We start from the raw sequence: 16,324 nt of genomic DNA, 5'->3' as shown, positions 1-16,324 counted from the left end.
GCGTCGCCGGAGCTCCCGATTTCAAGCCAACGTCATCAATGGAGATAGGGGATGCTGACGTCGGAGCAGAGTCAGAGCGCGCGGGTTGGGAGGGTGAGATGAGTGAGTTTCAGCATTGCTTACACTGATATGAAACGTATAAATCCCCCCCGGCCCCCCTTTACTCCATCCCCCCTCCCCTTGCGCTCTTTTTTACGTCGGTGTTGGCGCGTTGGGAGCCCCCCTACACTGGTGAAGCCCCAGCCTATATAAGTTACCGGCTTGCAATGTTACTCCACCAGATTTACGGACTCCGGATATCTGGGCGAGAGACGGCTTCAGCAGCAGCCGACTGACTCAATCTCCGACCCGGAGGAAAGATCCATCCAGCCTCCGGTCCGCAATCTGAGCCAGGCGCTGTGGCGGAACCGCGGGGGGAAACCCGGGAGAGGCAGGCGAAAGGAGAAGAGCAGCCGTACTCTGGACATGTGCTGAGATGACACACCTGTGAACGCGCCTAAACTCTTTTGGGAAGGAGCCTCACACTTTTCTCAACTTGCACCGTAGTCAACACTTTCAGCAAAGCTCAGAGAGAGTCCTCAGCGTTAGTCACCACAATGTATCGGTCCACCAAAGGAGCGTCGAAAGCTCGAAGAGACCAGATAAACACGGAGATTAGGAACCTGAAGGACTTGTTGCCCATCTCCGATGCGGACAAGTCTCGCCTCTCCTATCTTCATATCATGTCGCTGGCTTGCATGTACACGAGAAAGTCTGTCTTCTTCAGTGAAGGTAAATATAATTTCAGTTGTTTTGGAAAAACAGTCGAATAAAAGCCTTTTATGTAATCCTCAAAGCATCATAGATCTGAGTTTGTGTTGAGGCAATACTTCATATTACGCTCTTGTTGCCGCGAGTTGATGCAACAGGTGCATCTTTAATTTTTTTTTTAACACTATCTGAGCTGCTTATGCGTATAAAACACAGAGAACTATTTTTAAGATACAAAAGAACATGCAGTTCAAACTGCGCTTCGAAACGATATTTCTCTCCATGGTGCTGAAACACAAACGCTGTCCATGGTGCTGAAATTAAAATCGTGCTATCGCATTCGTGGATCTTCTTTTCTTATAAATGAAATGTAATAGTTTATTCAGAGTTAAAATTACTTCTTTCAGATACAGCTGAAGAAAGCAGTCCTGAGGAAACTGCGGGATTCCTCACATTTCATGAACTGAATGAGTTGGTACAAATGATGCCAGGCTTTCTTCTGCTATTGACTGGAGAAGGGAAGTTACTGTACCTGTCAGACAGCGTCTCTGAGCACCTCGGACACTCAATGGTGAGTCAAGCAGACAAAAAGTTATTCTCATTAAATCTTTATAGGCTTCCTCTCCCTTTCATCTCAAGTTATTTCAGCCTATTCATAAGCAGTGTGAATGAAAGAGGAAGTTTTACAGTGTATTCTTTTTTGAATATTTAGGTAGATTTGGTCGCTCAAGGGGACAGTGTGTACGACATAATAGACAGTGCAGACCACTTTATTATGAGGAGTAACCTGGTGCCTCCAACTTCACCTGACACAGGTAAGATCTTAAAAAAAATGCCACACAGATACATAATATATATCAGATTTCTAAGTGCTCATTATTTTTGTGCTTTTCCTCCTTAGATCGTCTGTTCCGCTGCAGATTCAACACCTCCAAATCAGTGCGTAGGCAGAGTGCAGGCAATAAGCTTGTTTTAATCCGTGCCCGCTGCCTGTCACAAACTCCCAGCGAGTCTTCCCCAGGATCCTACTGGACTTCCAACCCAGTGTGGGTATGTTTCTGTACTCCTCTGGAGCCTCACACATCCCGAGGTGGAACTGCCCCGGACAGAGAACCACTTTCATCTCCTGCACTAGAGAGCAGCTTCTTCCTGCCATGTTTCCATTCTCAGCACAGCCGTGACATGAGACTTCAGGAAGCACAAGACAGGTAAGGTTAAATGCCTTAGGTGTTTTTGTAAAACTGTGACATACCAATAATAATGAGCTTTAAGAAAATAAACATTTTCTTACATTTTTCCTTTTTTTTCAACTTTCAGTGTGAATGTTTATTTGGGTCTAAATGTGGAGACTCTGCGGTCCCAATCTTGGTACAGCTTCCTGCATCCTCAGGATCTTTCACATGCCTCAGCTCAGCACTGCAGCCTATGTGAGTCTCACTTCTGAATGACTAAACACACAAAACTCAGCCTTATTTGCTTGGTTAGGCCCAGCATGAGCACTCTTCTAGCTCACAGTTGCCTATCAACATTTGACACTTACAGAGAGCAATACAGAGTAATGTGCATCTGCTGTAAAAAAAAATCACTTCTGACCACCTGCCAAGACATGACATAAAACCTCACAAGAAGTTGAATATGTTTTGACTTGCCCATCTTTTTCCACACACAGTGAGAGAGGGAGGAGAGGGCAGGGCTGAGATGGTGGTTCGTGTAGAGACTGCAGATCACTCATGGGTCTGGCTTTACATGGTCTTGCAGCTGGAAACTGGGGAAACCCCTATTGTCAGTAACAATTACATTATCAGGTAAGGCTCAGCCTACATATGTAATGTCAAGACTAACAACCAAAGCTAAAACAAGTAAGAATATCATTAATTCTGTGTTTCTTTCTCTTTGCCACAGTGAGACAGAGGCTTGGTCAGTCAGGCAGCAGCTGAGCTCTGAACAAACCCAGCTCTCCTTGGTGCTGGGCTCAAGCACTTCCCAACAAGAAAGCCTAAGCTTACAGAGTCCAGAAACACTCTCAAGCCCTGACCAAGTGTTTACACCAGGAAGCAGTGGCCTCTCCGGTCAGTCATTTGACTTCAGCACGGCCGCATGCAGTGTGGGATCTACCGAGGAACAAGGTGGCAGCTCCTCAATGGAGCCTGCACAACTGGAGAGTGGCCCACGTTCCAGTCTCTCCTCTTTGGAAGAGGAGAGCTTCTTCCAACATGAGCCCAGCGAACCTGTGGCCAGTCCTGCTTCTGCATCATCTCCCATTCCAGTCACGGTTGCAACAGTGTCTGACTTGGACTTCCTCACTCAGAATATTCTGCTGCCACCAGCATTCCAGATAGATCCTCCTCTACCAGCCTTGCCCCTTCCTCTTCCACCTGTGCCAACCTCCCAGGCCCAACAGACCAAGGAGTTTGAGTGCACACCCCCATACACACCTCAACTAGGTGGAAGCAATTTCCCCTTCGGGGAACCTCATTTTAGCTTCGATCCTACCGGGGCTACCTCACCACCTCCTCTTGCTCCAACTGCAACAGTAACAACGACGATGGCTCCATCTCTTTCTCCATCTGCGCCAACGAACACACAAGGCAGCCCACCTCCTCCGACGACAACACTCTCAACTATTTTGCCTCTCACTATAACATCTCCAACCACAGAAATCCTCTTCCCAGTGGAGCCTTGCAGTGGGTCGCTCTATGAGAAACTCCCTCCTACTCCTGACAGTCCAGGTGATGGTGACTGCACAGTTATGACTTTACCAGAAGTCCGTGGTCCGCTGTATGTTGATGTCCCACTTGGGCCGCTACCTTACCCACCAGAAGGTCTCCTCACACCTGAAGCCTCACCTGGAAAACAGCCCAGTCTACCCTTCTTCTCTTCACTACGTGAGAGAGAAAAAGAGAGAATGGAGATCTCGCTTTTAGCCCAACACATCAGCACACTAGTAGAGGGCTTCTACCTAGATCCACTCCTGACCAAGCTGGTTCCTTCCACCATTTCTGAACGCTCTCAGTCTCCATCTCTTGATTCTACGGGACTTGATTCAATCCCACTGTTGGGCGAATTTTACCCACTCAAGTCCTGGAAAGGCCTGGACCTGCCCATCTTCCCTGATGATGACTCTCTGTTTGAGGAGAGTGTCTTGGAGACCCTTCTGCAGGACCTCACGTCCTCCCCTCCCCTCTCACCCACACTCTCTTCCTCCTCTCACTCCAGCACCCCCTCCTCCCCCTCCACTCCTGAGTGCTGGTACCCAACCTTGCACTTTGATGGGGTCTCTGCTGTGAGTGCCGGTCACTTCTGTAGCGTCCAATCGGCGCACTGTAACAATGAGGCCGGGCGAGGGGCTATGATGTCGTCAGTCAACACAGGCAACATGGCAGATGGAAAGGCGGCAGGCGAAGTTGCCATGGAGACAGAGGTAGCATCATCGCCTCTGTTCATGGGAATGCCAACATCTCCACCACTGCAGCTGACTGCCTCCCCCGCCTCACCAGTTTTGTTGCCTGTCTCCTCGCCTGTCAGCCCCGCATCGCCCGGCCTGCCCTGCGCCCAGTCCCTCCTCGAGGAGCTGGCCGCCCTGGAACCCATGTTTGGGGCAGGTGCCTCGATCGCCCCCGGCCTGGGGCAACAACCTGAGTTGTATCAACTCCAAAGTCATGCGCCGCAACAGTGCTTCCGCAAAGGTGAGAAGCTGAACCTTTTTCTGATAATTTTGCTTTGTTGCCATTTTTGTCAAACTGAGTAACTGTTATTGGTTTTAACATTTTGTCCCTGTTCCCTCTTTTTGTCTTTCAGATGGGAGTGGAAGTGATCCTCCGTTCTAAAATAAGTCTGTGACTTACTTCATTAAGTATGGCATATTGTCATATTTCATGGAGCTACTTTTGCTGAAAAGTGAATATTAATTAACTGTATAAATATATACATAATGTATATAATGCCAAAAAAGACTTGAATTTCCTCAAATCCATTGAGAGTAAATTGTCACATTCACAATTGTTCATCTAATTATCCATTCATTTATGTTAATAATAGTGCAACCCTTTGGTAGCAATGCAATATACTAGTCCTAAACAAGTCCTAAGAGGGCTAAGAGGTCAATTTATGTTTTTCTGCTATAATGTAACATGAGCTTATATGAGTGAGAGTTACAGCTCTGACTTTGTAAGTGTAAACCGACTTACAGACTTGCATTTGTATTCACTTGTAGTGAAAAAACTCAGTTGTGAACTTTGAGGACATGAAAAAAAGCTTTCAGTCAGAAACAACAGATAGCTTAAAGCTCAGTGCTTGTCATCCAGCATCACACACACAAAGCCCAATGTGTGATAAGTATTCACATAATAGATCAATATTTGGTCATTTCAAAAAGTGACCAGTTTCTAAAAGTATCAATATCAGCATGTTTCCCACAGCTGATTCACTTTCCTCTCCAATCTTCCAGCTCAGTAACTGTAATGTCAGAAACAGTATTATAAATGACAGAATTCAGACTACATTGGGCTTTGAGTTTGTGAATGCAATTCTTGGACATATCATTTCAAATGTGTTTCAATGTGATGTGCAAATGTGAACAAATTCCACTTTGTGTGCAAGACAAATCAAGTTTTCACATTGTTCTCCTACTGGCCGGTGGACACAAGCTGCAGCGGAAGCCACCAGGGAGAAGGACAAAATATTGTGCATGGCTTTGCATGCACGGACACTACTGGACTTATTTCTAGCTACTACTGAGTGACGGAGTAACGAATCCATTCGACCGGCTACTCCGATGGGCATGGCTAGAAGGAATTGCACTGGACTTTTGCAGCATCAATATTTGTAATGCTTGCAATCTGCTTAAACTCTTGAGTGCCTGGCACATCAAGAGGTTGCAGACCTAAGAGAAACAGCACCTTTATTCAGTGAATACCACGGTGACATCGTAGCTTTGCTGTCTGCGGTGTGGAGTGGTGACAATGACTGTGTGAATGATCGATTCTTCTTTTTTGAGAGGGGTTAAAAAAACGAAGCAAAGTTTTGTTTTAAAAAATGAGCGAGAAAATACAGATGGGGTTCTATTTCTATTCAGTTACTAATCGACACGGGTTGAGAATGGTTCTATTCCCATGGTGTCGACATGCTAACGTAGAGTTGTCTACGGTCAAGTAAAGGATTGATTCCTATGTTCTAGCTATTTACATGCTAAGTTTAAAAATAAAAAGTATTTTATTGTATGTATGCTGATTTACAGGGTGCTTGGTGCACGTGCCTCTAGCTAGGCATGATGCGGAACGGTTAAAGATTGTAATCATTTGTACATTTGTACAAACAACGGTCTGTACATATCAGAGACATTTCTATCGTATGAGATGAAAACATACTTGACATATGCTATTTATGAAGAATGGACATTGTGGATCAGTGTTCTTTTGTGTCGCTGATAAGTGTATTTGGTTGTCAAAACAGAGGCATTTATATTAAAAGTGCACTTAAAAGTACTCATGTGTGGGTTTCTAGTTCTTCCTAATGCCTTCCCTTTTGCTAACCACTGTCCTTTCCACGCTCTCATTCCTCCATCACCCTTGTCGCCATATCCCTTCTTTTCAGTGCATTCTCCTCACTCTTTCCCTGGAGCGCGGACTGCTCAGCAACAGCACTGACGCACGCTCGCGATGAGACGCTATCTGACTCAGACTGACGCACACACTTGACATAGAGGCGCTCGCACAGACCGCCAGCTTCCCACTTTGACGCACTCACGTACTGAGTACCACACGCACGTAGCCCCCCCCTCCTCTCTCTCTTTTTCTCTCAGCCCACACTCAATGTACCTGCTATTTTGACGTCGCATGACAGCGTTATCAGACTCCATATATGGGCTTTCCTGCTCAGGGGCACCAATTTTAGTTCCCTCCTCCCTTTCCTCACAGCATCCTTCCCAATAAGGAGAGAGAGAGAGGAGAGCTGTGTTGCTATGCTAATGAATTTAACGCACAAGGGCCAGTCAGCCAATTAAAGCAACCGATGTTAAGTAGACAAAAGATGTGATTCATAGCCTCCTCCCAATTCTAGCACTTTTATGTAAAGCACAATCCCCGCTAACTCTTTTCTTTCTCTCCCTCTTTCCTTCTATTTTTAGACACAATGCACCTTGGGGAGCTTAAATATAATCAAGCATCATAAGTATAGTAACCATCTGTCATAAAAGAGTAGAACAGAGCTGTGCGTCAGCATGTGAACATTTTGTTCCAGCCTCTTATTGCTCCCCCATTGCAGCTTATTGAGACTAAACAGTGTCACAGAAACCCAGATTGGCTCTCTTACACCATCTGGTGTCAAATAGAATGCATCTATGTAGTAATCCTAAGAATACAGCATCCAAAAATTAGGATAACAGCATTTATTAACCATAAACTAGAACAATGGGGAAAATTACACCCCATAAACCATATATTTTATTTCACAAATCTATGCTTACGATGTACAGAAAGATAACTGAATATAGTTTTTTTCCCCCTGCGTATTTCTGAAAATTACCATTCTCAGTTGTATGGTAAAATAAAAACTACAGTAAAACAGTAAAATAAAAACTACAAAATTGAACAGCCACTAGATAGATAGATAGATAGATGATAGATGATAGATAGATAGATAGATAGATAGATAGATAGATAGATAGATAGATAGATAGATAAATAGACAGACCAAGTTGTTATAACACATGGTCCCACTTTATATAAAGTGGCCTGAACTACTATGTACTTACATCAAAAAAATAAGTACAATGTACTTATTGTGTTCATATTGTATTGCAAAACACTTCTGCTGCTATTGAGGTGGAATACGGGTAAGGTTAGGGACAGGTTTGGTGGTATGGGTAGGTTTAAGGGTGGGTTAAGGTGTAAGGGATGGGTCAGCAGTGTAATTACAGAAATTAATTACAGATGTAATTACATGTAAAATCATGCATGTATGCAATAAGTGCATTCTATCAAAATGATTAATTTAAATGTAAGTACATAGTAGTTAAGGCCACTTAATATACAGTAGGACCTAACACATTAGCTAGAAAATATAACTTTTTCCTATTGGACTGACTGACTGTCTGAGTGGATGGTCCCTGAGTCCGTAGCACCCCTGTAAAAAATATAGTATAAAGTATTAGTATAATATATAGTATAAAGTATTCAGAAATCAAACAAGAATCAAACAATGTTTTTGTAGATATAGCACACAGAGAAAATATTAGTAGGAGTGTATATACAATGAAACTAAAATGCCCCCTGGTGGAAATATACAAATATACACACACATTAGAAAGTAGAAGCCTGCACTTAACTAACTGAACAGACAGATTAGTATTCGACCTAATACTTTTTTTAGAACTAGACCACTCTAAATGCATAGAACAACTTCGTTTCATGTCTTTTTCGATTGTGACATGACATGTAACATGAATTACAGCACACCAGTTGTGGGGTGGCATGATTTTCATTTATCACACAGCTATGTAATGATGACACTCCATTTTGTCTCTTTAAAAGCAAAAGAACTGATTGCATTCATTATGCAGAAGACTTTTGAAGTTAGTAGAGGCGGCTGACAAAGGTTAGTTCACATCAAAGTAAAGCCATTCACTGGGGCTCGAGGATGATCAGTCAAAAGCCAAGATCAGAGGAGAAGCGTCTGAGAAATTTGTCTTAGATTTTAGACAAAAGCATCTAGTTACGCCTGTTTGAAAATTATATGCACACAGGGGCACAGATCTAGCTGGATTCACAGGCTAAAGGCTCACATTTAGCTCACAGTATTTTGCGAAGCACACTCCATCCATGATGTAGAGGAGGGAGTTACACTCACCAATGGATGATTTTCTGTCTGTTAGCATTCTGCAACAGTCTTTAAAGATGCAGTGCCACCATGTGGACATTCAAGGGGCCTTCTGTGAATTAAATTGCAATTTTATGAAAAGTCCAAAGAATTAATAAATGTAGCCTTTACAATAAAATAGGGGCACAGATTTAGTCATCAAGAAAGCAGGTTTACAATAAGGTTCCACTTATTAAAATCAATTAACTACAGCTATCATTAAATTAACAGTGAAAAATACTTCTAAAGCATATTAATTTCAGTTTGTTAATTTCAACATTTAGCCTACTAATACATTTTGAAATTAAAAAATACATATTTTAATATTATTGAAAGGACCTGAGCTAACATGAAATGAACAACTGCACATCTGCACTTTTATTAACTAATGCTGACAAAGAATAATAAATAGGCTGCTGTAACAAATGTATGGCTCATTGTTAGTTAATAAATCAACTAACGTTAACTAATGGGACCTTATTGTAAAGTGTTACCAGAAAGTATTAGCCTATTCATTCTCCAGTGAGAAACCCAGTGGAAACAAAGCCAAAATTAGAAACAATATGGAAATGAAATGGAATGAAAAACGTTTCCATGTAAAGATTCATATTCATGCCGAGAAAGCGGACTTTTAAAAAATGCTGAGAGAAATGCAATAAGTAGGCTACAGTACACAAAAGGTAAAAAGGTATCAGAATAAATTCAGATGAGGAGAATTAATCAAACTGCTAATTAAAAGTAAAGGAGCAGTCAGTTTTTAAAAAATATCATTTTATGAAGCAAGCTGAATTAATACTATGAACCTCTTGAACCGTTTTGTTGGTGTTTTAGAGTGCCCCCACACACACATAAATAAATAAATATATAAATAGGACAGCAAGAAAGAATGCATTAGCCTATGTATTCAGAATAATCACAAGATATTCCAACTTCTACCTCAGTCTTCTAAATAAATTGGAGCACATCTAGTAATAAATAAATTAACTAAATTGCAGCAAGAGGTGCCAGAAGGAAGTTTCGGTAAATGAGGTCTCATTTTAACATTCAACTAACCTGGAAAGCCTTTTCCATGAAGTCTTCTCTTAAGTGTCTCCATCTTCAAATTGCTGCCCATTTGGTTACACTCATCCTCTTTTGCAGTTCTTTGAAGTGAAGCAGACATTATCTTCCAGCTCAAATTGCATCTCAGCATCAATTCAACTAACGTGGAGCAAGCTTCTTCTAATGTTTGATATTTCTAAGAAAATTGTTCAAAGACATTCAGATACAACAAGTAGGCCTAAATTCTTGCTATAATTTTACAGCCCAGACCGCAAATAAATATTCATTATGGCAAATACTCATCAAGGCAGTGTAGCATACACTCTCACTTTTGCACGGACTCTGGCTACTGTTAATATGCACAAGACTTTTTCGTTTTTGTTTATGCCTCAGGCAATTCCATACTTATATGGACTAAAAAAGGAGAGGAATAGACCTTAGTCAGGACAGAAGCCATATTGAAATTTACGCGGATGGAAACGAGGCTGTATAGACTATAAAGCTACTAGATTGCGTATATTTAAACAATTTAAAGGGGTCATGAACTACCTTTTTTGTTATTTTGTACTGTTCTCTGAGGTCCCCTTATAATGTTATAAAGATTTTTACATCAAAAAACATTTATAATCTATAAGTAAGTTAATAGGCTATTTCTGTCCTGTTTTTAACCACCCTCATGGGAACGCTCCAATTGAATAGGCGTAGACTATTGTAGACTCGGAAGTAAACACCCACTGCTATGATTGGCTAACACTTGTGTACTGTATGTTTGACTGCCTACATTTCTCATAGATGGAAGCTGCTGTGATTTAGGTTAAAAACGCATAAATACTCAATACATATCAAACGTAGCAAACGATCTGTAATAACAGATGAAGCAATAGTGATTACATGATAAAACCAGCTAACGTTACTCACACTTGTGTGGTGCGACATCAGATCCAATATAGTCGGCAAAGCATCCTCTTTTAGTTTCAATCTTTCTGAAAATCCCATGTCAAATTGCACCTTGTTTGTAAACGAATGGTTCTTACTGATGTGGTCTGGAACTTCATTAAAAATAAGTTCATCCACTCTTTCCTAACGTTGGAATCAGAGGGAAGGCAATGCAAACACTGCTTTTCCACAACTTGGCACTGCACAGCGCCATCTTTACCATTTTGTTTCTGCTAGACCTGCATTTGCCCCTCTCCTTATTTACACTACATGCGTAAATTGGTGGGTGGGGCTAAACAGGCAGTGATGTAGAAGCAGGTGCTGATCTTCTTTGAGGCGGTGTTTAGCCACACTGTCACATCATAGAGCTATACATTCCACAATCTGTCGTTTTGGCAGATTGGCTTCAATATAAACTGTTTTTAGACTAACAAGAAAGTTTTGAGTTCTGAAACTTACAGGATGTTTTTATAGTACAGTGACCTCTTATATGTAAAAAATATCAAGGGAATTTTGGCTCCTCAGTTCATGACCCCTTTAAAAACAGTTTTGTGAAGTTTTTGTCTACTGTAAATTTCTTCGGAAATATGTTTTGTCAGCTGAATAATTGGCATGTTGTTAAGGGGTTAAACTACAGTACGAATCCACTAAACACACTGTACCTCTCACAGCCTAATTTTTATTCCTATCAAATATTAAACATGGCGCTACCCTGAAAAAGCTCCAGCTCCTCCCATTTGGCTCTGCAGCGAGAACCCTCTTTATTTTTGATTCCTACTAGTGGGGTCCTGTATACTTTTTTCAATATTCAGGAGGTAGTGTAGTGTGGGGTTCACTACAGGTGTATAATAATGAAGAAGGGTTGAATTACATAACACCAAATCTCATTTGTATAGCAAAAAACGCACTGCGGATCTTTCATGACCATGTCTGGAAAAGACTCTTGCCTCTAAACCCCTACAGGGCTTATGTGAGATTCTGCACTTTGACAAGCTTCATCTAATGCATAAGATACAGATTCTGATGCCTTTTACCCTTTACAAACACCAAATATAACAGCCATCACTCGATATGAGCCTCAAAGTGGGGGAAAAAACAAGAGGCCATATGAGAAATCACATCCTCTTTATGTTATCATCTCTCGTCCTTCCCTGTTCTTGTGAAATTGCAGTCAGCAACATGGAGAACACTCCGTCACTGAAGCCTGGATAGAGTGCAGTCACCGCAATCTTGTTCAAATCAGAGAGAGCCAAATGGTCTACTGCAGTACTCACTGAGAAAAAAAAAAAATCTCTGCCCTTCATTCACTTTCGACAAGCGTTTGGAAAACAATCACAAATGCACTTGACTTTAAGGAAAGTGATTTGACAGTGCTTGTGAAGTCACTGGGTCAGACGGGCTACTCCATCACAGACCAAATTACATCCATTACACATTTTCCCTTTGCCTACACAGCCTGACACTTCCAAGGTTTCTTTCCCAAGCTGTATCTCAATAGTCAAGTCTGTATCCCAACAGACAATCATGATGTTTAAGTTTACAATAAGAAATAGTTCATCCCATTTTTTTACTCACCCTCGGGCCATCCAAGATGTAGATGAGTTTGTTTCTTCATCTGAACAGATCTGGAGAAATTTAGCATCACTTCACAAATGGTTCCTCTGCAGTGAATGGGTGCCGTCAGAATGAGAGTCCAAACAGCTGATAAAAATCACAATAATCCACAAGTAATCCATGACTCCAGTCCATCAATATATGTGACTCTGGACCACAAAACCAGTCATAAGGGTAATTTTTTTAATTGATATTTATACATCATCTGAAATAAACTTTCCATTGATGTATGGTTTGTTAGGATGGGACAATATTTGGCTGAGATACAACTATTTGAACATCTGGAATCTGAGGGTGCAAAAAAAATCTGAATATTGAGAAAATCGCCTTTAAAGTTGTCCAAATGAAGTTCTTAGCAATGCATATTACTAATCAAAAATTAAGTTTTGATATATTTATGATAGGAAGTTTACAAAATATCTTCATGGAATGTGATCTTTACTTGTTAATTTTGACCCATACAATGTATGTTTCGCTATTGCTACAAACATACTTGTGCTACTGGTTTTGTGGTCCAGGGTCATATATGTCTTGTGCAGCAAAAAGCTGTTTGTAAGAAACAAATCCATCAAGACATTTTTAAGCGTTGCTACCGATTAAAATACAAATCCCACAGCCATAATATTGATTTCTTTAGGGAAAAGATTGTCTCATCTGAATCAGGAGAGAAATATGGACAGCTCAAGCACAGTTTACAAGTGAAAACAGTCCAAAACAGTTGTAAACAAATATGTTGGTGGATTTTGATGTGAGACGACAACAGGGAACAGACTTTTTCACTGATGGAAGCATTATTATGGATTATGGACTCCTTTGTTGACCAGATGCGATGGTTAACACGTCTTAATGATGGATTTGTTTCTTAGAAACAAGCGGCTTTTCGCTTAACAAGATTTAGATTACTAGTGAATTATTGTGATGTTTTTATCAGCTGTTTGGACTCTCATTCTGACGGCACCCATTCACTGCAGAGGATCCAATGGTGAGCAAGTGATGTAATGCAAAATTTCTCCAAATCTGTTCTGATGAAGAAACAAACTACTACATCATGGATGACCTGAGAGCAAGTACATTTTCAGCAGATTTTCATTTTTGTGTGAACTATTCCTTTAATATCGTTATACCTTTTGGTTGCATTTAGCAGATAACAGCTGGGCAATAATATAGTTTACATTTTGCAACAATACAAGCAATCAAGCGGTTGATATATGCTACATAACATATCACTGTGAGTAGAGTGTATATATTATGCAGGTTGTACTATAGGCTACTGCTTTTAATGTATGCAAACAGAGTGCTGCAGCCATGACGTCAAAACCCAGAAGACTAATTCATCTTGGGTTCCCTTGAGATTCTTCCTATGGGTTTTTATAAAGGGGTTTTTCAATCCATGAATAAAATAAGGTGTATGGTAAACTGCACACACTCACTCCCCAATCGGCCTTATGTAGTTACTTATTACAAACATATGTTTTTAAAAAGAAACATAACTGCTTAAAAAAAAAATCATGTTTTCAGTATGGGTGTGTGTAATTTACTTTGTAGAGCAAAACATCCAAGTATTGTCAATTTATATTTACCACAGATCTTGTTTATTATAAAAATAAATCTTGAAAGAACCCAAATCTATATATCTATATCTATATCTATATATATATAAAGAACCCCAAAGCTATATACTGAATATATAGTGTTAAAAATATCCTTATTTGTCAATGCATATCAACCTTTGTCACAGTGTTGCCAAAGGGCAATCTGCTTCGGCAAAGATGTCAGAAGACACAGCAGCTATAAAAAACCCTGTATTATTACCCAGAGATAGTTAGGAGAGATGGGTAAGCCAATGGATGTGAGAGAAAGAGTAGGTGAAAGTGGCTCAGAGGCCTAAAAAAGGTTGTAGGAGGTAGAGAAAAGAAAAGAGAAAGTGGGGGAGGTAGAGAGAAGTCAGGAGGCAGGATAGAATAAACAATGAGACATACTGAGGAAAAAAATACACTTCAATACATTTGGATGCAAATGAGCAGCATTTTATTAGAAAAACACATCCATGTGAACGGGGGGGTTTGTATTGATAAATAACTCTAGCACACAGCAGCTCTTCATTTCTTCTTTACTGCTGCTGCTGCCTCAGCGGCTGCTGCCTCGGCTTCTGCCTTCAGTCTCTCCTCACGCTCTCGGAGAAACTCCCCGTACTCTTCTGGTGACAGGCTGACAGAGGGATGACAGGAGAGGAGAGGGGGAGCATCGTGACAGACAGACAGAGAAGACGGAGATTAGAGGCATATCAACAGAAACATCTACATTACATTAGAATTTCAAACATTTCTAGCAATCGATTGAAATGCAAGGCGAGCATTGGTTTTCCCTCATGCACAAATAATGGGTCTGGGCATTTATGCCTCAGTAACATGGTTCATTTATTAAAGAGGTTCGGTTTAAGAAAAGACAAGACTCTGCTAACAGAACAGGCTGCTTTTTTGCCTGTTTAAATGTTGCCAAATTTCAATGTCTCAATGACATTTGATATCGCAGAGACTGAGGATGTAGAAAAGGCTCTGGTAGCTGGCAAGCAAACACTCCTCTACTGAATCGTCTCAATACATAAGATAGCAGCATCCCTTACAATTTATCAGCGTTATTAAGGCATTAATTATACAAAACATGAATTTTATGATTCATTTTTAAAAGGCTGCAGATCAAGCGCAATTCACAACAGTGAGAAATGGCATAAAATTCCAAATGAGCACGAGAACTGAAGTCATTGGCGAGCGTGTGAAGTAAGACTTGATTTATTCAGCCATTATTTATTCACATCTCTTATTAAGGTCTTTACTAGGTGGTGGGATGCCTGCAATATTTATACAAGGAAAAGATGGATGTGTAAAACTCACAGTGGAGACCAGACATGCAGAAAACACAAAAGCAAGTGCAAATGCTTGAAAATAGTTTTTAATATAAATCATGCCTACGAATGCATTTCTTAATAAAACTAATATTTCAATTAGATTTTTTTTTTGAAGAGATGTACTACCATTCAAAAGTCTGGAAATGGCAAGATTTTTAAAGTCCTTCAGAAATGAATATGCTGATTATTTAATGTGCTCAAGAAACATCTTATTATTAGCAATGCTGGTATATTAATACTTAATTAAATAATATAATTATAATGATTAATGATCAATTTAATGCATCCTCGATTAATACAATGATTAATTATTATTACACTCTACATTTTTGGCTATTACATAATTCTTGTACCTTTATTTCTGTTATTCTGTAGCTTTGAAGACTTTGCAAATGTTCTACATTGTGAAAAATGGCAAGAACCAATGTATCCAAACATTGTATTGTATGTTGTGAAGAATGCAGCAGAATGAAGTTTAAAAGGACTCTCACTCATTGACGACTTGGATGCCGAGGGACCTGGCTGAACCGATGATGCTCTTGACAACGTTCTGCATAGAGATGTCTCGCAGCTTAAAGCTGTCATCCTGTGATTTGACCTGTGCAATCTCATACACGGCCCTCAACGTCACCATACCTGCGATCTCATGCCCTGAGTGGAGGAACAAGGCGGGAGGGGAAAGAGAGGGATGATGAAACACAGTAGCACAGAAAGAGAAACCAGCAGGAGGTGTGGTTGGTCGTGATTGAGAAAAATGGAAGTGGAGATGGAGTGAAGGGGAGAGGTAACGGAAAGAGAGGGGAAGGGGAAAGAGTGGGCGCATAAGAAAGAATAATTGAGGTGGAGTGAAACCTATGAAAATGAAGCAAATCCATAATTCTCTTTTTTTTTAACATGCCACCTTCACCGCAGCGTTCCCCTTAGTAATTGCACAGCTCTCCACCAGTGCAGCTCATCATCAATATATCATCAGTCAAAAAATTCAATCTGAACCAAAACACCCTGCAGGGGGAAGTCTGTCCATTACTGAAACATAAGGCGGTGGCGAGATATACAAATAGACTGCTGAGAGATGGAAGGAAGGATGTATGGCCACAGCCGCTCAGGCTGTAATAGTTCTTGCTTACCAGTCTTCCCGGCTCCTTTTTCAATGCCGGCAGCCTGTTTCAAGAAGTAAGACACAGTGGGCTGCCCAATTTTCAGGTCATACGTCCTGTCCGACTG

General features: G+C 40.8%; 2 protein-coding genes and 1 long non-coding RNA gene across 4 annotated transcripts in view; 1 reads left to right on the top strand and 2 right to left on the bottom strand.

Annotated features, from left to right (window-relative positions):
- Nucleotides 1-271: 271 nt before the first annotated feature.
- On the top strand, nt 272-6,223 carry npas4a (neuronal PAS domain protein 4a). Of its 2 annotated transcripts, XM_058797211.1 has the most exons (8): nt 272-771; nt 1,158-1,321; nt 1,463-1,565; nt 1,652-1,958; nt 2,068-2,177; nt 2,420-2,555; nt 2,653-4,436; nt 4,549-6,223. In XM_058797211.1, the coding sequence occupies exons 1-8, from the start codon at nt 597-599 to the stop codon at nt 4,575-4,577; spliced, it is 2,808 nt and encodes a 935-aa protein (XP_058653194.1). In that variant the 5' UTR covers nt 272-596; the 3' UTR covers nt 4,578-6,223. The 2 variants fall into 2 exon arrangements, with proteins under 2 accessions (XP_058653194.1, XP_058653193.1); XM_058797210.1 differs by having other exon boundaries at nt 2,653-6,223.
- Nucleotides 6,224-7,781: 1,558 nt separating this feature from the next.
- On the bottom strand, nt 7,782-9,905 carry LOC131553044 (uncharacterized). Its single transcript, XR_009274103.1, has 3 exons — nt 9,658-9,905; nt 8,596-8,677; nt 7,782-7,872 (listed from the first exon to the last, which is right to left on the bottom strand). It is a non-coding gene; the product is annotated as an uncharacterized LOC131553044 (long non-coding RNA).
- Nucleotides 9,906-14,206: 4,301 nt separating this feature from the next.
- The window catches only part of mrpl11 (mitochondrial ribosomal protein L11), a 32,915-nt gene continuing 30,797 nt past the window's right edge, over nt 14,207-16,324 (bottom strand). The window contains exons 4-6 of the mRNA XM_058798656.1: nt 16,228-16,321; nt 15,592-15,751; nt 14,207-14,403 (exon numbers count right to left, since the gene is read on the bottom strand). Coding sequence (XP_058654639.1) covers nt 14,295-14,403; nt 15,592-15,751; nt 16,228-16,321 — 363 coding nt within the window. The 3' untranslated portion in view covers nt 14,207-14,294. The remainder of the gene's footprint in view (nt 14,404-15,591; nt 15,752-16,227; nt 16,322-16,324) is intronic.

The sequence above is a fragment of the Onychostoma macrolepis genome, chromosome 14 (genome assembly GCF_012432095.1).
Source record: "Onychostoma macrolepis isolate SWU-2019 chromosome 14, ASM1243209v1, whole genome shotgun sequence".
Taxonomy (NCBI): domain Eukaryota; kingdom Metazoa; phylum Chordata; class Actinopteri; order Cypriniformes; family Cyprinidae; genus Onychostoma; species Onychostoma macrolepis.
This window is presented reverse-complemented; position numbering and strand designations above follow the sequence as displayed.